We start from the raw sequence: 22,286 nt of genomic DNA on the forward strand, positions 1-22,286 counted from the left end.
AAAAAAAAAAAAAAAAAAAGAAAATCACCATGTTAGAATTTGAACACGGGCCTGTTGTTTGATTTGGATTTGTGTGTTTCTAACACAGCAGGCTCCAAAGTATCTTGAGGCTCCTTAGGTCTGGAAGAAAAGTGTTGTATTTTATTTTTTCACATTTGTTTATGTGTGAGAGAGTTTGTGTGTCATGCAGTCATGCGGAGGTCAGGACAACTTGCAGGCGTCAGCTTCCGGGTCCCGGGTTGAGTTTAGGTCAGTTTAGTCAGGGTTTGGTGGCTTTGGTGCTTTTCCCCACTGGGCCTAGAAGAAAAGTTTTCTCCTTCAGAGTCTCTTTTCAACTTCCTTATGCCTGGCTAAGACTCCACCAAAACGCCAAAAGTCTCAGCGGCCGAACCCAGTTCTACTGGTTTTAAGCCAAAACGGGAATTCATAATCTCCTGAATTAGGAAGTCCAATTGAAAATGACTTTAAACAAGGTTGGACCCAGGTGCTCTGTTTATGTTCAATTTGATTTCCAGCCCCTGGCCTCCTTGGTGTGATCAATGAAGTTGATTCTAAGGCTCCTTCTGGTGGCACACAATTCCGATCTCCTCTCCTAGGAGGCTGAGGCAGGAGGATCGTGAGTTCAAGGCCAGCTTTCTGGGATAGCTCTGAGTGAGAAAGTGAGAGGGTGGGGCAGACACACGTACGTGCACACACACAAACACACACACACAAACACACACACACACAGATCCCAGCTTGTTTCATGTGATTATTCCAGGTATTGGTCATATGTCTGTCTGTCTGTCTGTCTGCCTCTGAGCTTCCGAGTGGCGTCAGTGGAATAAGAGGGAGGGGAAATCCTGAGAAGGGAAACCAAAATAACATGTTAAAAACAAAACAAGACAAGACAAAACAAAACAAAAAACAGAAAGGGATGATGGACAAGCCTCTTTTTTTTTTTTGGCTAAAGTCTTGTAATATAAATTGTCTTTATCTGTGATTCTTAACTGTGTGATGGCAGTCCCCTCCCCCATAATAAGGATAATTAAAGATATAAAGATATCCAGGGAAACAGTGAAATGTCAGATCCAGGGTAACCTGCCATTCACTTTGATGATGTCACATCTTGGTAGCAGCACGAAACCATTTTGCACAGAGCTCACCTTGCCAGCCTTATTCCTCAGCCGAGCGATGACATAACTCTGCTTGTAATTGACAGGTCCAGATCTGAACTCGGCTCATCTGATTGCAAAATGCAATCACTTAATCATTATCTGACCCTGCCTCCCTTCTGAGCACCTAGGCATGCAGTCCTACTCCGGGTCCAATGGCAGACATCACCTGTCAACCTTGACACATGACTCAGAATATTTCCCCATAAGGGAATGACACGCTTGAGGTGGAGGGGAGCGTGTCACGTTTCGTTGTATTTTCATGGTAATAGGTCCTCCCTAGGGACAATCCGCAAGAGAAAGTCTACTTGAAGATACTCTCTTGGACAGCCAGCTCTGTCTGAGAGTAATCTCTTTAAGGTTGACAGCGAGCAAGGGGCACTGATATAAGGCAGTCGACAGTCTGGTGGCCCTGGCTCTGTTGCAGTCGGCTGAATCGCCACCAAGTTCCAATGCCTCTGAGCCAGAGCTGGTGTGTAGAGGTGCCGTGAGATTCATCTGTTGAGAAGGTCTGACTTCCTCTTCTGAATCTTGGGCTGCCTTGATGTGTCAGGAAGGCGGTTCCAGATGTTTCACCTCTGCTGGGACCTGGTGGCATTAAGCTCACGTTCCCACTGGGGTGGAGCATGGGGCCTCAGAGGACGAGAGAGGTGGCCTGGATTTGTGCTTTACTTGTTTGTGACTTCTCCATGTGGCAGGTGGCAATTAGGCAGGACGGAAAGATGCTAGGGGCATCCTGGCCCGCAGCAGTTTAATGTTTTAATGCTTTTGGGGTTTTTTTTGTTTCCTTTTTTCATTTTCATTTTTGTTTTTAATCCAAAATGCAGTTGTCCCCCCTGCATTTTGTTGTTGTTACGTGTGTTACTTTGTTAAATTTATTTATTGGGGGGGGGAGGCATGTGCTATAGTGTCCTTGTGGAGGTGAGAGGACATGTGTGTGCATGTGTTGTTTGTGTGTGTTTAGGTGCCCATGTATCTCAGTGCATGCGAGGAGGTCAGAGGACAGCTTGTGGTAGTAGATTCTCCCCTTCTGCCACATGCGTTCTGGGAATTAAATTCAGGTTGTCAGGATAGCTGTCAGCATCTTTATTACTGAGCCTTATCTTCATATTGCTATCTCCCAGGCGCAAAACATGGCATTTATAATAGAGCTAAAACTATTCAAAACAATATACTGTATTGTTTAATGATGCTGTGTATGTAGTTCAGGTCCTTGCATGTGATGGTAGAGGCCTAATTCAGCTTGGTATCGTACCACATACTTGAAATCCCAACACTCAGGAAGTAGAAGCAGGAGTCGGGAGTTCAAGGTCATCTTCAGCTGTATTCGCCTGGGCTACCCGAGACCCTGTCTCAGAACCGCACCAACTTTAGTGTAGAGGGCGCTGGAAAGAAAGAAGCGAATGACTCTGTTAAGAATATCAGTGATTGGGGCTGGAGAGGTGGCTCAGTGGTTAAGAGCACTCACTGCTCTTCCAAAGGTCCTGAGTTCAAATCCCAGCAACCACATGGTGGCTCACAACCATCTGTAATGGGGATCTCAGGTCCTGCCTCTAACCTTGGTGTAACCTTGGCTGGAGCTGTCCATCTGTCATAGGTGAAGGATGCTTGACACAGGGAGGAAGCAGGAGGAACCAACATACAGCATCTTTCCCTCTGCTCTGCAGTCCTCTTGCTCAGACCCATTGACCAGGGCCAAGGGTGCGCAGATCAGGCCAGCCTGGAGTGAGCTGGGGGTTGGGGAAGGGGAGTGTCAAAGAAAAGCAGAAATGATCTGGGATAGGAGTGGTGCACAAGCCGGGCATGATGGCGCACGCCTTTAATCCCAGCACTTGGGAGGCAGAGGAAGGTGGATTTCTAGACAGCCAGGGCTATTCAGAGAAACCCTGTCTTGAAAAACTGACAACAAGAACAACAAAAAAGAATGGCACACAAAATAACCAGCAAAAGTGAATCACCTCTGTGTGAGGACGACGGGAATCCCATCTAGGAAGGATGTGAAACTTCTCAACTCCACAAACACTGTCGGTGGTTTTTGTTTTGGGGGACATGATCTCACATAGCCTGGTATGTCGTTAAACTTGACCTATAACCAAGAATGACCTTAAATTCCTAATCCCCCTGCTTCCACCCTGCATCAAGAGCGGGGATTCCACACCGCTGCTGTAGTTCTGACACCGAGGGCAGCAGGTGGTTGCTAATTACAGGATTGTCTGTAATTGTATTTTCAACAATTATTTTTGGATTCATTTATTTAATGTGTATGGGTGTTTTGCCTGCCTGCATGTATGTATGTACATATGTATGTATGTGTATGTGTGTGTGTGTGTGTGTGTGTGTATTATGTGTGTGTCTAGTGATCTCCAAAATCAGAAGAGGGCATAGGATCTCTTGGAAATGGAGGTACCCATGCTTGTGAGTCACCAGGTGGGTGCTGGGAATCAAACCCAGGTCCCCTGGGAGAGCCGCCAGCCCTCCTAACCTGGGAGCCATCTCTCAGCCCCTGTAGTTTTCTGCTTTTGGCAAATAAGTGTCTTAGCATCGTAATCTTCACCGGCAGGTCTCCTGTATTTACTCCCCGTCTCCCTGCCAGCACCTCCGTCTTTAGGTATGCTACGATAGGGTTGCATGCTTTTCTTTGTATGTTTGGATTACTCTTGAACTGGTCGATGGGGACCTGGGCTTGCTCTGAGCTGAGGCATAGAGCCCTCCCCACAGCTGTCTGTCACGCTACCCCCAACACTCTAGAATATTTTTAGAAGTAGCAACTTGACGTGGGGAGTCAGTCATGTTTAATAAGCTGGTTTAAGAAGTAAATTGGTTATGTCTGTCTCGGGAGAACTTGCTCCCAGTTTGGGGTGAGATCTCCCCATGTCCCAACTTCTTGTTAAAGTTGGAAGTAAAGCTGAAATTCGGCTGTGGGTGGCTCCTTTAGAAGTTAGACATTTGTAAGAAAGAAAAATCTGGACATGGTAGCCTTTTTTTGTTGTTGTTGTTTTGTTTTCTGAGACAGGGTTTCTCTGTATAGCCCTGGCTGTCCTGGAACTCACTCTGTAGACCAGGCTGGCCTCGGACTCTGAAATCTGCCTGCCTCTGCCTCCCAAGTGCTGGGATTAAAGGCATGCGCCTCCACTGCCCGGCCCAGGTAGCCTTTAATCCCAGCACACAGGAGTCAAAGGCAGGAGTTTATTGGACAGCCTCCTGGTTTACATAGCAATTTCCCAGCCAGCCAAAGTCATGGGGTGATAACCCAATAATAAAAGAAGTGGCAGGGTGGGGGCGGGACTTTCTTCACAACCCAGCAATCGATTACTAAGTACCTACTCAAAAACTCACTGCACCCAGGTGATCATGAATCTCTAATCCTCTGGCCTCCACCCCTGGAATCCTGAGACTGTCTTAGAGGTGTGTACCAGGATCTCTCTCAGTCTTCTCACCCCGCCCTTGCCCTAAACTCCAGCTCCTGGGCTCCCTTCCCCAACTTCCCATTCCTGTAGAACCCTGCCAGTCAGCCATGTGCCCTCTTTGCACTCTTGGCTCTCTCCCCCTCTCTCTGTTCTCTTCAGCCCTCTCTTTCTTCTTCGCACCCCCCTGTCCTCTCCTGCTTCCCGCATCCCCTTCTATCATGACCCCGTTCAGTCTGCTGGCCACACTTCCAGTTGCCTCTGGCTGCTCTCTCCCTCAGATCTACAGTAAAAAAAACCCTTCCTCTCAGCCATACCTTGGAGCGGACTTGTCCGCATTCATTTAGCTACCACATCCCACTTAGTAGGGCCAAAGATGATGAAATCCAGGGCCTTTTGCTTGGTGGGCAAACATTGTACCAATTAAGCTGTGTCCCCTACAAAAGGACACATTCTGTAGGGGCAAAATGCGGTGTCAGGGGCTGGGGAGAAGAGACACGGGCAACAGCTGCTAATAGAACATGGGGTCTTACTGGGTGGTGGGAAGATCTGAAGTGGGATTATACCTTGGTAAATGCCTATAAGTCACTGAACTGGTCCAGGGAGATGTCTCAGGAGGTCCAGTGCTAGACAACCTGAGTTTGATCTTTGGAGCAAAGGTACAAAGAGAAATGACTCCATAAAGTTGACCTCTGACTTCCACAAGCATGCGATGGTATGTTCCCCACCGATACATACCATTTCTCTCTCTCTCTCTCTCTCTCTCTCTCTCTCTCTCTCTCTCTCTCTCACTCACACACACACACACACATTTAAAGTTAACAGATGTCACTGAACTACCCATGTAAAATGTTTCTGTTTTTGTGAGCTTGCATGTGTGTGGCATATGAATGTTTGCCAATATGTAACTTTACACATTAGCAAAGTTGTTTAAAAAGAATGGTGGTGGCGCACGCCTTTATTCCCAGCACTTGGGAGGCAGAGGCAGGTGGATTTCTGAGTTCAAGGCCAGCCTGGTCTATAGAGTGAGTCCCAGGATGGCCAGGGCTACACAGAGAAACCCTGTCTCGAAAAAAAAAATTAATTAATTAAAATAAAAATAAAAAGAATGCTTTGACGTCTGAGGTTGGTGAAAAAGCTACCCCACTGGATGCCTAGGGATCTGCATGTTTGATTGTCTCCTTAGCTCCTGGCCTGAGGAATGAACCACTCAACTGGCTTTCTTGTTCTTATTTGTGACTTTTTTTTTTTTTTTGAGGACTATACTCTGGGTAGGAGACTGGTCTTTAGACCAAGGCCCATGGCTTTTCCTCCTCCTCCTCCCCCTCTTCCTCCTCCCCCTCCCCCTCTTCCTCCTCCTCTTCTTCCTCTTCCTCCTCCTCTTCCTCCTCTTCTTCTTCTCCTCCTCCTCCTCCTCCTCTTCTTCTTCTTCAGATTTATTTATTTATTATATGTAAGTACACTGTAACTGTCTTCAGACAGCACCAGAAGAGGATGTCAGATCTCATTATGGATGGTTGTGAGCCACCATGTGGCTGCTGGGATTTGAACTCAGGACCTTCAGAAGAGCAGTCAGTGTTCCTCACCTCTGAGCCATCTCTCCAGCCCCATGGCTTCTCATCTTACCTAATGTGGTTGACGATGTCCAGACGTTCCCTTCTGTTCCTCGTCCTGTTAGTGTGGATGCTGGCACTCACCTCTGCAGTGAAGATACATAGCTGGTAATGCCTGGCAGGCACAGTGGAGTGCATTTGCTTGTGCAGTTGGAAATTCAATGACATGCTCTCAGGGGAAGCCGATGCAGGAAAGGGCTTGGCCTTCATCTCCCTCTTAGCATTCCTCTCCACAGTCGGGTTTGTTCCTCGGCATCCAGACACCGGGGAGCTCACTCAGTTCCTCTATTTTAACTTTAAAGCTAGAGGGAGCAAGGCCACTCTGTTCTAACAGTTCTCTCCCGAGCCGGACACTGACTCTCCTTAGTCCTGGATGCTAACCCAGGACTTTGCATCAGCCAGCTGGGTTAGGGGAAGGGGTGCTGAGGGTCCAGCTAGACCCAGGCCATATGCCCTTGAGTCTAAAGCAGGACCATCCCCATCCCTAGCGAGATCTCATATATGGAATATGGGGAGAGATTAGTCTCTAAAGAAATCTATAGCAGCAGAAACCTATCTCATCTGTTAAAAACAGAAAACAACAGAAGGTCTCCGTCTGGCCAGCTGGCTCCACTGGAGGAGGCCAAGGTTGCTTGGAGGAGAGGAAGTTGCGGCCACTGTTGTCATTTGAGTCTGAAGTGTCCCCCACATGCTCTGATCCGAACACTTGCTGTTTTGGAGGCTGTGAAGCCTTTAGGAGCCGGGACCTGGCTGGTAGAAAGTGGGCAGCTAGAGGTGGGACTTTGAAGGTTATACCCACTTGTCTTAGTTTGGGTTTATATTGCAGTGAAGAGACACCATGGCTATGACAACTCTTATAAAGGACAACATTTAATGAGGCTGGCTTACAGTTCAGAAGTTTTGTCTATTATTGTCATGGCAGGAAGCATGGCAGCGTGCAGGCAGACATGGTGCTGGAGAAGGAGCTGAGAGTTCTACATCTTGATCCACACTGGGCATGGCTTGAGCATAGTAGATTTCAGAGCCCGCCCCCACAGTGACATACTTCCTCCAACAAGGCTACACCCCCTAATAGCACGACTCCCCATGGGCCAAGCATTCAAACACTTGAGTCTTTGGGAGCCATTCCTATTCAAACCACCACACACACTTCCTCCTAGTAGTGTCACTTCCTAGGGTAGGGGGCCATATTTACTCAAACTGTCACACCACCCCTGCTTCCTCTCTCGTCCCCTTTACCTCATGATCTCAGTGACACACATGGTCTCTGATGCATGTTCAGTCGTCATGAACTCCATCATGCCTTTCTGCTGGGATGAGGGGAATCCTCTGAAACTGTCTGTATTTTGGTTAATGTCACAGAAGAGGACACTCTCAGTCACTGGGCTAGAGGCCATTCCTGTGCTGCCCCATTAAAGAATCTGGCAGCCTTCTGCTCATGACCTAAGGACTTGCCCGAGGCTAAATTAAAAAGTAATAAATTGATTTCTTTGGCCGAGGCAATTTCAGGGCAGTGTAACGTTGCCTCTGTGGCATGGTTATTACGAATAACTAACTCGTATGCAGGTCTACAGTGAAAATGAGCAAGAGGGGCCTAAAGAAATACAAAATGGACAATTTGCAGAGGAAAAGAGCACCAGGAAGCTCAGTGTTGCAGCCAAGGCTGGTGGTGCAGAGAGGAGATGGGAGCTGTTAAGGAGAGGGGTCCCTCAGTGCACTGGAGCAAAAGGAAGGGTGCCCTAGGGTGAGACCCTGCCCAGCTAAGCTTCCAACCTGTAAAAGAGCACGGGGGAGTTTTTTCTTCAGAAAGCAACTGAATAAAAGCTGCTAAAGGCTCAAGGGTGGGGGGCAGGACGCATCCTAGATGGTGGTGGTGACCTGTAGGTCACCCATGTGGTGTTGGCTTTAGAGGCGTGATGGGTGGAAGAGTGAAGGAAGAGATGTGGATTCTTTCTCGGTGGCTTCAGGGTGCCCGGGGGGGTCAGGCTGTGTGGTGGTGGTATAGGGGGAGTCCCTGCATGAAGGCCTTGCTGTTCTAACAGAGGTCCCTCAAGTGAAACAAGATTCAAGGGGGCTTCTTCTTTCCTTCCTTCCCCATGTGACTGAGGTACGTTCCAGGCGGGGACAGGAATGAGGGTTATCCCCAGCTAAACCAGAACTCTGCGTAGACCAGGCTGGCCTCAAACTCACAGGGATCCACCTGCCTTTGCCTCCTGAGTGCTGGGATCAAAGGCAAGCACCCCCACCCAGTTACTTGTTTTGGACAGGGTCTTTTGTTGAACTTGCTATGTAGCTGGTTGGCCTTTGAACCCTGACCCTTCAGACTCAGTTTTGCAAATACTGTTATTAGAGTTGCTTGGCACCATTGCTTGCTTGCCATTATGTTACTGACTAGAGTAACAGTAACTGCCTCAAGAGGAGGGGTTGTTGGGGGTTGGGAATTTAGACAGGAACTTAGAGTTGGTGCATAGGCCTGGCTGTGCCTTACCTCTGAGGTCTCAGCTGGAAGTCCTTAATGACAAACGTGGTTAAGACCAGACTGTAGGGAGTTTTCTTTTTCTGCAGGTGTCCGGCTGGAGTGACTTGTCTTTACGTCTGTGCCCATTCTGGCTTTTGGATTCTCAGTGTAATTAGGGCCTCGGGGTGATTGGACTCTGTTCCAAGAACAAGTATTCCAGTGAATAAGGTAGAAGCTATGTAGGCCCTCTGTGACTTTTTCTCAGAATCCATATGGCGTCACCTGTGCCACATTTTGCTTGGCCAGCATTGCAGTGCTACTCAGATTGAGGTGGAGCGAGCCAAGTCCCCACTTCTCTCTTTTCTTTTTAGTTAACTATGGTGGCGCCTGCCTTTAATCCCAGCACTTGGGAGGCAGAGGCAAGTGAATCTCTGAGAGTTCTAGGCCAGCCTGATCTTCACAATGAGACATTGTCTCTAGACAAAACACTCAAAACTATTAGGGACAATTACTTTCTGTAACAGTATCTATTTCTCTCTGTGTATACAGAAACAACTCTATCTTGAATATAGAAACAGGCAGATAAGGGGGAGGAGGAGGAGGAAGGAGATATTACTCAAGTGTCCAGGTTTCAGATATACAAAATGGGTGCAGCACAATGATAGAGGCTTGTCTAGCATACATCCACCACGACCCAGGTCCCAGTCTAGCACTTAGAAACAGGGAGGGGCGGGGCCAAAGAGAACCAGGATGAATAAATCCTAGAGCACCAGGCCAGATGTACTTTTAATCCCAGCACTCAGAAGGCAGAGGCAGGAGGATCTTTGTGATTTGGAAGCCAGTCTCTTCTTCATAGGGAGTTCCAGGCCAGCTAGGGCTATATAGTGAGACCCTATGTTTTCGTTTTTTCTGAGACAGGGTTTTTCTGTATAGCCCTGGCTGTCCTGGAACTCACTCTGTAGACCAGGCTGGCCTCGAACTCAGAAAGCCACCACTGCCCAGGGAGACAAAGTCTTTTATGTATATGAGTACACTGTAGCTGTCTTCAGACACACCAGAAGAGGGCATCAGATCCCATTACAGATGGTTGTGAGCCATCATGTGGTTGCTAGGATTTGAGCTGAGGATGAAGAGTAGTTAAATGTTCTTGACCGCTGAGCCATTTCTCCAGCCCTGAGACCCTATATTTAAAAAAAAAAAAAAAAAAAAAAAAAATATATATATATATATATATATATATATACACACACACATACATACATACATGTGATGTATGTATGTATGAATAAAATATATTTGTGTATGATTTTTAATATTTTATGTAACATTTATATTTATTTACATATTTATATATTATTTTTAAATTTATATATTATTTTTAAAATAGAAAATAAGATAAAATTACCAAGAGGGTAGCTTTTATGTCAATTATTCATTTTCTCCCTCTACCTACCCCTATCTGTCTGTAGCCCTGGCTGGCCTGGAACTTACTAAACAGACCAGACGAAACCTCAAGCTTGCGGTATCTCACCTCTACCCTCTAAGCGCTGGGATCACACAGGTTCCCCAACATTCCTGCCTTGAATGTTCTTTTACACAGGAGTAAATAGCAAGAGGGCGAGAGGAGACCTTTGGAGGGGCAGGGCAGGATCAGACTGTGGGGAGTGGTCTCATGGCTGTACACTAATCTACTACACTCTAGTCTCCTTGTAGACATTAAATTGTTTGCTGTTTTCTTTGTATGTCAGCCATACAATAAAGTACTTCGTTTTGGTGCTGGGCATCCAACACAAGGCATCACACACAGCGTATTTTTTTTAAAGAAAGGAAGACGGTAGACATGCAGACACACAGATTACAACTGGGAAGAACATGGGTGCAGAAATGGCTAGAAGATGAAGTCCGCAGCTGAGCGCAGTAGTACATGTCTATCCTCCTGCACTTGGGAGGCAAAGGGGGAGCCCTGCTTGAGTTCAAGGCCAACCTGGGCTAGGCATGCAGTGACGTCATCCAGTACGACCCTGCCTCAAAAGCAAAAGGGAGAAGCTGGCAGCAGCCTTGGCTTCTGGCGAAGGAAACTGATGGCAGTGGTGCTCTCCCTTCCTAATGCAGTGACTCTTCAATGCTGTTCCTCAGACTGTAGTGACCCCCGACCATAAAGTTATTGCCATGGCTCCTAACGATTGTAATTTTGCTACTGTTCATGAATCATAACATAAATACTCGATGTGCGTATCTAACATGTGACTTCAGAAGACTCAAGACCCACAGCTTGGGAACCACTGGATCAAGGGACTATTTAGAGACGACCACAGCCGCATGTGGCATTTTAATTTTTAACAAGGATAATGTTTGACTTGTGAAATTAAATATTAATTCACACTGAAGAGGGGCCTGGCCAGCATCTGGCTGCTGAGTTCGAAGCTTTGTCTTATCTCTCCATGGTAGAGAACCTGACACCACAGAGTGCTAGGAGGCTGTGCTGCCTTTTATCATGCTGCAGCCCTTTTGTGAAGGCCCCGCCTTATAGAGAGCTATCTGGGCCCCGCCTTCACCCTGACATCTTGGAGCCTTTCCTTTGTTACCCACACCTTGGAAGTATCAGAAACTCTTCCATCCCCACTGGGGTCTTTCTCCCTCCAAGAACTTATTTCATTGTATCTATCATTTCTGTTGCTGGGCTTCCCATGTGCAAGGCAGGCAGGCACTTAACTGTGCTACCCGCTCAGTCCCCAGAAAACTTACTAATTACAAATAGCAAAAGTTGATCATTTGGGTGCTGGAGAGATGGCTCAGAGGTTAAGAGCACTGGCTGCTCTTCCAGAGGTCCTGGGTTCAATTCCCAGCAACCACATGGTGGCTGACAACCATCTGTAATGAGATCTGATGCTCTCATCTGGTGTGTCTGAGGACAGCTACAGTGTACAGTATATAATAAATATTTAAAAAAAAAGTTGATCACTCTACAGTAGATCCTTGGAAGGACACCTTTACCAAGCACTCCAGGCTGACGTCACGGATACCATGTCCCTCCTGACAGGAAGCTCCTAGCACCTGTCATCAGATCCAGGCCCACTTGGAAGCATCAGGTTGAGCCCAGGTTGAGAGACTTTCTCTCAATGATAGAAATGGACTTGAAAGATGTCAATTCAGGCCAGGCAGTGGGTGGCTTAAGCCTTTAAGCCCAGCACTCAGGAGGCAGAGGAGTTCAAAAGTTGAAGTTCTAGGTTAAAGAAACACACACACATACTCACATGCTGGTGCGAATACTCAGCATAAAATTGAATGGGATCTGAGATCTGAGGGACAAATTTGGCAAAAGAAACTGTGGGCTGAGAGGTGGCTCAGCAGATAAGATGCCAAGCCTGACAGCTGCCCGAGTTCTATCATGGGGACCCACCTGATGGAAGGACAGAACCACTCCACCTGCACACTGCCCTCTGACCTCCTCGAGTGCACTGTGGCAAGTCATGAATAAACAGCTAAATGTAACTGAAAACATTTAACGAAGGCAGTTGGCACGTGTGAGCCGTGTGGTGTCTTTGACAAAAGCCTCAGGTTACATATATCAAGGCTCAGTAACTGCATCTGACTGTAGCAGATACCATTGATGCCAACTGATGCACTCTGATGCTCAACTGAGAAGTACCATGGTTATGGCCGACTCCCTAATGGGTCAGCACAAGGGTGGGCAAACTTCCTTGGCAAAGGGCCATACAGTCTATGTCAATGCCCCTCGCTCGGCTGCTGCAGCACCGAGCATGCGCGATGGAGCAGGAGTAAAAACGGCGCGTGTGTCTGCTGCAATTCCAGTGACCTGTATGTAATGTTCGCAGGGCTTGGGAGGTTTTAAAACTTTTATAATTTTCAACCCTCCAATACCCACTTCTGCCTTACAGCCTCCACAGGCTTGGACGGCAGGCTCTGCCTGCAGGTCCCTGATACCTGATAGAGAAAAAGATGGGTACGCGCACAGGAGATAGCGCATCCTGAGAGATGCCTGTTATGGAGGGTGGGGTGGGGGAGGGGATACTCTAGAGTGTGGCGTTCTTCACACGGCTTTGGAAATTCTGCAAGCTTGAAATCATTTTAGGATGAATAAGCCTATTGGGAAAACTTAATTTTCCTCTCTGAGAGGCCCTGGAAGGAGAGGGGGCTGCCAGCTCTGCCCCGCTCCTTTGCAAATTAATGGTCCAGGGTGACTGGCTTATGCATTCTTGGATATCATTGCTAATAGTTCTCTCCTCCCCCCTTTTATTTATTAATTTATTTATTGCTTTTTTGAGATGCAGTCTCACTATGCAGTCCTGTCTGGCCTACAATCTGCTATATAGACCAAGCTTGGCTTGAACTAGTGATGATCCCCCTGCCCCTGCCCCTGCCCCCGCCCTGCCCCCTGAGAGCTGGGGCTGAACGTATGCCCATCATTCCTGTCCTGTTTTTTATTTTTCTTCCTTCACTTCTTCCTAATTTTCTGCTTTAACTTCCTCTCTTGCCTGGCAGACATAATAGTTTAGACTCTACTTCGTACCTGCTCCTTTCCCCCTTTGCTAAGTGTGCTTCTGTCCACCTTTCACTGATCTGTGTCCTCCTGTCGGCTCCCGCCCCTCCATGGTCATTATGTATTGGAAGCCGAGTGTGGCAGCAATTTGAGAACTTACTGTGTTCCTCTCTCCCAGCATCGGGATAAGCCTCTTGTATGAGTCAGAAGGGTTATTTCCAAGAATGAAATACCAAGTTTATTGAGTGATGTTGACTGGGTAAGGGAAGACGGCTTCTAGGGACTCCTCCCTAGAGGAGCTTTTCAAGCGGAGGTCAGAAACCCAGAGTGAAGTGTTAGTAGGAAAGAGCTTGCGGTTTATACAACCCACGAGGCAAGCCCAAGAACCGGAATCCATGTCATGTTGTCACCATAAATACTGGAGACTGTGTAAGGAAAAGTGCCTTGGCTTACGGTTCTGAAGGCTGAATCCAGCTCAGGGACAACGTCTGGCAAGGGTCACTATGTGCATATGGTAGATAATATGGAACATGATCAAAGTTGTGGACAAGCGGTGCATATAGAAGAGCATGCGCTAAGAGACCGAGGGAGGAGCCGGGCAGTGGTGGCGCACGCCTTTAACCCCAGCACTTGGGAGGCAGAGGCAGGCGGATTTCTGTGTTTGAGGCCAGCTTGGTCTACAGAGTGAGTTCCAGGACAGCCAGGGCTACTCAGAGAAACCCTGTCTCGGGAAAAAGAGAGAGAGAGAGAGAGAGGGAGAGAGAGAGAGAGAGAGAGAGAGAGAGAGAGACAGACAGACAGACAGACAGACAGACAGACAGACACAGACACTGACTGAGGGAGGAACACCCGACTTAATATCAGTCTGTTCTTGTGAACACTGATCTGGTCCCATGAGACTTAGCCAACCAACCCTTGTCCCATAGTCACCTCTCACGTGTTCCTTGCTCGTAAAGATCCCAGTACACCTCAATACCATGGCATTGAAGACCCAGCACGTGCACCTTTGGACAGCAAACCCTTGTCATCGCAGATGCTATGAGAATTTCATCTTATCACTTCTGACTCTCTTCCCCTGTTTAATCCTCTAGGACCAGAGGACTGGGTTCTACCCAGTAAGCATATCTGGGGGACAGAAGCATCTTTCATCTAACCCTTTTCTCTAGAGTTCCAGGATTGGCTCTCATTGGGCCAGTAGGAACCATGTGTTTGCTTCTGAACCAATCAGGAGTCTAGAGAATAATGATTGGCTGAGACTGGACACGTGACCACTGGACCTGGCCCCCTTGCTTTCTTCCAAACCATGTAGGCAATAAGAACTGACAAGGGGTAGGCTGGGGATATAGCTCAGTGTGTATGCCTAGTGTGCACAAAGCCCTGGGGTTGATTCCCAGTACCACGTAGGCAGGCTGTGTTGACACGTGGCTGTAAGCCTCACCCTCAGGAGGTAGCGGCAGAAGACTCCAAAGTCTAAGTTCATCCTCAGCTATGAGTTCAACATCATCCTGGGATGCCTGGAAGCCAGCTTCACAAAATCAAGAAGGAAGAATTGGCAAGGAGGCTGAGGGTGTCGAAAATGTACCTAGAATGTACAAGACAGTGTTCTCAGTCCTCAGACAAATAGACAGACAGACAGACACACACACACACACACACACACACACACACACACACGGGACATAGCAACCCTTCTATACCATGTTTGGTTAATGTAAGGAAGAATGAGATGGGCACATGCTGTTAATCCCAGCACTCGGGAGGCAGAGGCTGGGGGAATCTCGGTGTGTTCAAGGACTGAATGACTTTTTGTTTTGTTTGGTTTGGTTTTTCGAGACAGGGTTTCTCTGTGTAGCCCTGGCTGTCCCGGAACTCACTCTGTAGACCAGGCTGGCCTCGAACTCAGAAATCCACCTGCCTCTGCCTCCCAAGTGCTGGGATTAAAGGCGTGCGCCACCACAGCCTGGCTTGTTTTGTTTTTCGAGACAGGGTTTCTCTGTGTAGCCCTGCCTGTCCTGGAACTCAGTCTGTACACCAAGCTGGCCTCAAACTTAGAAATCTGCCTGCTTCTGCCTCTTGATTGCTGGGGATTCAAGGTGTGGGCCACCATTGCCCAGCCAACACAGTGACTTCTAGGACAGCCAAGGTTATATAGAGAGACTCTTATCTTTAAAAAGGAGAGTGGGAGGGTGGGACTGGAGAGATGGCTCAGTGTTTAAGAACACTGACTGCTCTTCCAGAGGTCCAGTTCAATTCCCAGCAGCCACATGGTGGCTCACAACCATCTGTAATGGGATCCGATGCCCTCTTCTGGTGTGTGTGAAGATAGCTACAGTGTTCTCTTGTACATTAAACAAATAAATAAATAAATATTCTTTAAAAAATATTAGGAGTAGCACTTGGGGAAAACCCGACACTTAACCCACAGCTGCTGTGTCCTGCCGCCTCCCTCAGCCAGTCAGTCCTAATTTTCAAAGCGTCATCCTTGATAGCCGTATCATTATAGCAGTCCCCCCCCCCCNCCCCCCCCCGACCTCTCCTGTCATGTCTGAGGTTCATGCTCTCCCTGTGCTGCTTCGTCCTCCAGGAGACACACAGGATCTATAAGCAGAAGCTGGAGGAGCTGACCTCCCTGCAGACGCTGTGCAGCACCTCCATCAGCAAGCAGAAGAGGCACCTGAAGGACCTGAAGCACACACTCCAGAGGTAAGGGGGCGGGGCTTGAGAGCTCCCCCAGGGTCTCCATCGGGAGCTGAGCGTGACTTTGAGTTTCTGACCTTCCTCCTTCCCCAACCCTCCCACCCCCCCACCCCAGGTTGGGATTACAGATGTCCGCCACCGCATCTGCTTCACTCGGTGCTAGCTTTGCCGAGTTCACTCTACCAATGGAGCCACACCCCCAGCCCTCCCCTCGTTATAAAAGGACAGAAACCCAACTCCAAACTGGCTTAAGAAGAAAATGGAAATTTTTAGTGGGGAAAAAAAAAACAAAGCAGAGGTGGCTTCAGGCATCACTGGATCTAGGGGTCAGAGTGTGTTTGTAGGACTCTGGTTTTTTCCTCTGAGTCCTGCTTTTCCCTAGGTTGGCTTTGCTCTCACGGCCACTGAAGTCAGTCAGTTAGGTGTCCATCCATGAGCTGAGCTTTGACCCTCCAGTCTTCCTGACGGAGGAGGAATCTGGGGCTTTCCGTCTTAGTCATATTAATAATTGTCTGCAGGTCTGACTGTTTAGACACTGTGGGTGCCCAACAGAACCCCAATCAATACCAGTAGAGCTCCCCAGCCCTGCTGTGACACCTGGACTATCTGTGGACACTGTTCGGCTACACCACAAGCATTGGCTGTGGTAGGCTGACCCATGAGTTAGGGCCCTAGACCGAGGAATCCTCCTGTTCCAGGGCGTGGGCTATCCCAATATGCTTCTCTTCTTCTTGATTTTTGAAGACAGGGTCTCATGTAGCCCAAGCTGGCCTCACATTGGCTATATCCAAGCATGACCTGAGCTCTCAGTTCTGCCTCTACCTCCCAAGTCTCTGCTGCTTCTTCCTCTTCCTATTGTTGTTATTATTATTATTAATCTATCTATCCCTTGATCCATCTATCCATCCATCTATATCTATCATCTTTGTCTGTCTACACTATCCACCCATCCATCCATCCATCCATCCATCTATCTATCTAGGTTTTTTGAGCCAGTTTCTCTGTAGCCCTGGCTGCCTTAAAACTCGCTCTGTAGACCAGGCTGACTTTCAACCCAGAGATCCACCTGCCTCTGCCTCTTGAGTGCTAGGATTAAAAGCACGCGCCACCACGCCCAGCTTACCCCTGCCTCCTGAGTGTTGGGTTTACAAGCATGAGCCACCACCCCCAGCTTACCCCTGCCTCCTGAGTGTTGGGTTTACAAGCACGCGCCACCGTACCCACCTTCAACTTCTCTAGTTTTGAGAGTCGCCTCTCTCCAAAGGGCAACAGGAAGACCTTGATGGGCCAGCGGGCGGCTAATACCGTCTCCTGCCTTTCAGTCGGTCCTCTTAGGAGTCTTCGAGTTCTGTTACAATTGCAGAAAAGAGCTTAGCGGCACAGCTTAGCCAGCTACTGTGTGCTGAGTACCATTCCAGACGCTTCTCTGCGTCTACTTATGTGACCTTTACATAGCTACTGTTTGTGATGTACCACAATGCCATCCTTATCTGTCGGGTACAGGAAGGGAGGCAGAGATTGAAGGACACCACCAAGGTCTCTGGCTACAGGAGCTCAGCATCACTCCCATTACAGGTACAAGCGCCATTCCAGCCATGAGGAGGCGGCGCTCATCCAACAGATGACCGCCAACATTAAGGAACGACAGAATGTCTTCTTCGACATGGAGGCCTACCTACCGAAGAAGAATGGGTACGAGCCCTCTGGTTTTCTGCTGCAGGCCCCCCCACTCCCTTCTGGAGTGTGAGAGTCACCGGCCAGGGGAGAACAAGACATGGTGTATGTGGGGGGCACTTTGGTCCCTGTTCCTCCCATTCTAGGAGGAGCTATGGTCCTTCCCCTGTGGCTGGGAGTGATGTCCTCTAGGGCAACTTTTTTGTGCTGGCACCTGGTACCTGTGTGTGGCATCTGGGGTAGAAGGAAAGTGTTCTCTCTCAGGAGAACCAACATGTAGTGAGTGCATTTTGCATGCCCGATATTGTCCTGGACGTGCCCATAGCAGCAATGACTTTATCCTCAACAGTCTGCTGTGTTACGCTGAAGTGCCCCTCCCCCCGCTTTGTTTCCCTCAGGGATTAGAACCAGGGCACCCTAAGACACTAGGCCATGTTCTAGACTCAGCTCCATCCCAGATCTGTTTATGTGTTTGTTTTTTAAATCCTTTTAGGTAGGGCCTCATTATTTTTGCTCTGGGTAGCCTGGAACTCCCTTGTAGACCAAGCTGCCCTTGAACTCGACGTGGTCCTCCTGCCTCTGCCTCTGGAGTGCTGGAATTACAGGTGTGTGCCACACTCTGCCCTGACTTACTTTTACTTTTGAAGCAGGGTTCAGCCCGGCGTGGCGTGGAGTCAGGTCTTTCCTGAGGAAAGGTTGCTTGTGAGCCTCAGTCAGATGCGTAGTGTCCGGTAGCCCTGGGACATTATCACCCATCCCTCCTTTTCGCCTGTTTCTCTGTATTTGGACTAAACACTTCCCAAGTTAGTCAGCAGCCCATTTAACAGCATCCCCTCCATCACCGGAGACCCTCTAGCAGTGTGTTGCTCGGGCTCTTTTTCCCAAGCTTTTCTCTCCGAAGCCTTTTGGGGATATTGCGTTAGTTAGGAGCCTGTGTTGCACAGCTAGACAACTCAAGGTTGCTTAAGAAATGAGGAATTTGTAGCTAGGAATTAGTACAAATATGGACCAGGTATGGATAGATCCAACCACTTAGATGCTGTTAGATCCCGCCTCTCTCTGAGCTTTCTTTTTAACTGTCTTTTCCATTGTGTACATTTATTCTATTCATGGGCAGGCTTTTTCTATAAGCTGTCACCCACCCTCACCCCCACGCCCAGCTTGCTAGGCTTACTTCTACCTGCCTACCCATTCTAACAGGAAAAAAAAAAAAAAAAAAACTGGTTCCTCTGTGGTCTTGAGGATTTAAAAACCTAGGGTGGGTTTTCATTGGGTTAGATTGTTTGTGTGTGTGTGTGTGTGTGTGTGTGTGTGTGTGTGTGTGAGAGAGAGAGAGAGAGAGAGAGAGAGAGAGAGAGAGAGAGTGAGTGCGCTCATGAGAATAGACTTGGATGTTGAATAATTGTCCTTGACTCTTTAGCTGTAGGTTAGTCATCCTTGGGCTACCGGTTACTGACACGCTTACATCTAGCTGCAAAGGAGGCTGGGAGATGAGGCCTGTTAGGTAGCTTCAGTGGGGGAGACAGATGGGCATACTGTCTTGTATGTAGTTACCATGCTTCGTCCATAGCTAACCGCTGTTGTCAGCTGTTGTGGGGCCCACTTGACCACCCGCTTAGCCTCCTGTTTTTGTTTTTGTTTTTGTTTTTGTGTTTTTGCTGTGAGATGCTCAGCGAGCATTCACTAAGCGTGAAAAGTGTTGGTTGTGCCCTCACAGGTCTTTCCTTCCAGGCTCTACTTGAATCTGGTTCTTGGCAACGTGAACGTGACCCTCCTCAGCAATCAGGCCAAGTGAGTGTGCCCGGATCCCGACTGACTCTTACTCGGGGATAAGGTTTGAAGCTGGGGTTTCTGCATGGATCAGAACTTGTTAGCAGTCGAGACTCTCTGGCTTTCTGACCCTGCCCACCTCAGTGGGGGAGCCCTTGGGGAAACCTCTCCTTTCTTACTTTCACAGAGTCAGTCTGTTTGTGGATAGGACCGTGCTCTTTTCCATGAGAGCGACATTGACTCTATCCTAAATCTTATCCCAGCGTTTGTCCTGAGGAACAGAGCCCTGTCCAACCAAATCTAGGTGACATTTCCAGCTGCCCTTAGCCCTAGTTTTTGCTGTAATCTTTAGGTAAGGGTAAAGAAAACTTGTCTGTGACCCTTGTCCGTCCCCAACACGGCCTCAAAGCCCAGGGACAGGGCCCTTTTGTAGTCGGTCCCCTTTCCCTCACTAGACATCACCGGTTGAAGGCCAGGTTCCCCTGCAGATCAATGGACAGGATATGGCATCAGAGGCAGGGCTAGGGGCTGGCGGTGCCCAGCGGGATGGCAGCGATCTGAGACCACCTCTGGGGTGTCTGTCATGGCAGGTTTGCTTACAAGGATGAGTATGAGAAGTTTAAGCTCTACCTGACCATAATCCTTCTTCTGGGTGCTGTGGCGTGTCGATTTGTCCTTCATTACAGGTAATGGGGCGCAGTGGTGTGTGTGAGGGAAGGCACGAGGGCACGAGGAGGGGGGTCCTCAGGGAGGCAGTCTTCTGTTTCCCTAACCCGGAGCTGCTGTAGGCTGGGGAGGGAGCAGTTCTGCCAGGAAACAGCATCCCTGCCCACCCTGTATCCATATAGCAAGCCTTATGGAATAGCTGCTGCCTGGCAGGGCCTCATGATGGAGTAGTGGGCGGAGTCTAGTGTGGTTTGTGGGATGTGACACAGCCTCAGCGTGGAGCACAGCACTGACATGCCACAGCATGGATGAGCTTTGACAGCATCATGCTAAGTGAAAGAACACAGGGACACAGGCACATGTATTATACATGTGCATTGGTACGAAATGTCCAGAGTGAGCGGTTCAGAGAGACACATAGTGGGGCAGAACTTGCCAGGGGACGCAGGAATGGGGAATAGCAATTCAAGGGCACCAGTATTTTATAGTATTTTATTTTATTTTATTTTATTTTTGAGAATGCTGGAATTCTCTGTAATTAGTCAGCAGTATTACAGAATGAATAAGAGATACCAAACTACATGCTTTTTAAATATTGATTCATTGCTTGCTTTGATAGAGGGTCTCTGTGTAGCCCTGGCTGGTCTGGAACTCACACTGTAGACCAAGTGACCCAGAATTCACAGTGATTAAGTACTGGAATTAAAGGCCTGTGCTACCCAGCCTTCAAATGATATACTTTAAAAGGGAATTGTTTTGTTTTGTTTTTCGAGACAGGGTTTCTCTGTGTAGCCCTGGTTGTCCTGGAACTCACTCTGTAGACCAGGCTGGCCTCGAACTCAGAAATCCTCCTACCTCTAAAAGGGAATTTTTTATGGTGTGTGAATTATATCTCAGTTACAAAATAAATAAATCAGTAGGGCTGAGGATGTAACCCTGTTTGTTGGTAGGGTGCTTGCTTGTATGCAAGCAGGCCTTGGTTCAGTCTTTGGCACTGAATAAACCAGGTGTGGCGGTACACCCCTGTAGTCCCACCTCTCAGAGAGTGGAGGCAGGAGGATCGGAAGTTCAAGGTCATCATTGACTGTGGGAGAATTGGAGGCCAGCTTGGGATATATAAGACAGTTGATACATAGAAAGATTGATGCTCGAAAAACAAGAAGAGCGAGCCTAGGCTATCTGGACTTACATCCTGGCCTTGAGGCAGGATGGTTGTATCTGTGGGCAGATCCCTATGGGGTCCCCAACCTCTCCATTTGTCAGGCAGTGGCAAGAAGCCGCACCTCATGGGGTTATAGCCATTCACTATGTGATAGTTTCCAGTGTCTGCCCATCACTGACAGAACAGAGAGAGAGGGAGAGCAGACAGTGCTGAGCTGAGGGTGAAGGAAGGAACCATATACCACCAGGAGGGTCTGGTCCATTCCCTTCTCTGCTTGGGTTTTCTGCTGTAAGCGGGGAGGCAGCCAAGTATGGTTTAGGCATTTGGCCTAAATATCAAGGGTTTATTTCCTGCCGTGAACTTTGCCGAGAGAGTCCAGCTGCTGTCCCGGCTACTTGAATTTCCCAACAAAGGTCCTTGCAGGCTCTTAGTCCATGCCTGCCTGCTGCCACTACCTGGCTCTTGCTCCCGAGGGCAAAGGCTGTGCACACCAGCAATGCCTGCTCCTCTGCCCCTCCTGAAGAGAGTTGGCATCTTGGGGTGCCGTCACAGGCCCTTACACTGAGGCCTCTGGGTTCCTCCCAGGGCAACCTGTGGTATATCGTGTTCTGATCCAGTGTTTGAACTTCACCCTAGAGCCTGGGCATTTTCCTATTTCTCTCCCCTCTGCTTATCCACGAGTCTCCTAAGATCTCTCTAGTGAGGTTTTGCCAACTAGAGAACATAACAGCAACATGGTCTGTCGCCACTCTGGAGACTGAAGTGAGAGGTCAGGATGTTGTTGGACCTTGCTGGCTCTGAGTTCCAAGAACGCTCTTCCAAGCCTCTCATCGCTTTCCTCAATCACTGGTGTTGTACAGCTTAGACCTGTTGCACTCCGGTTGCCGTGTGGGCTGGAGGGCTAGGGAAGGAGCCTCTGCTAGGTCTTGGGATGTAGATGGGGCCAGGTAGAGATGGCCTAGGGTCCGGGCACAGGCAAGGGAAACACCCTTGTTGTAAACTGATGCGAACACTGGGCAGGTCTGGTCCTGGCTGTCCTCTCAGTGAGTGGAGAGCTCAGACTGTTCCCTGGGGGACGTTTCTTCCAACCAGGGTGACCGATGAAGTCTTCAACTTCCTGCTCGTGTGGTATTACTGCACCTTGACCATTCGAGAGAGCATCCTCATCAGCAATGGTTCCAGGTAAC

The 22,286-nt window shown here is 48.6% G+C and overlaps 1 protein-coding gene across 2 annotated transcripts in view; it reads left to right on the forward strand.

Moving 5' to 3' along the window:
• Positions 1 to 22,286, forward strand: part of Tmem120b (transmembrane protein 120B) — a 41,467-nt gene that overhangs the window by 5,773 nt on the left and 13,408 nt on the right. For both annotated transcript variants that reach the window (XR_003836682.1, XM_021162847.1), the window contains exons 2-6: positions 15,715 to 15,833; positions 17,403 to 17,519; positions 19,233 to 19,292; positions 19,862 to 19,957; positions 22,192 to 22,281. Coding sequence is in view for 1 of the 2 variants with exons in the window: in XM_021162847.1 (XP_021018506.1) it covers positions 15,715 to 15,833; positions 17,403 to 17,519; positions 19,233 to 19,292; positions 19,862 to 19,957; positions 22,192 to 22,281 (482 nt within the window). In the remaining variant the exon portion in view is untranslated. The remainder of the gene's footprint in view (positions 1 to 15,714; positions 15,834 to 17,402; positions 17,520 to 19,232; positions 19,293 to 19,861; positions 19,958 to 22,191; positions 22,282 to 22,286) is intronic.

Source organism: Mus caroli, chromosome 5 (assembly GCF_900094665.2).
Source record: "Mus caroli chromosome 5, CAROLI_EIJ_v1.1, whole genome shotgun sequence".
NCBI classification, from domain to species: domain Eukaryota; kingdom Metazoa; phylum Chordata; class Mammalia; order Rodentia; family Muridae; genus Mus; species Mus caroli.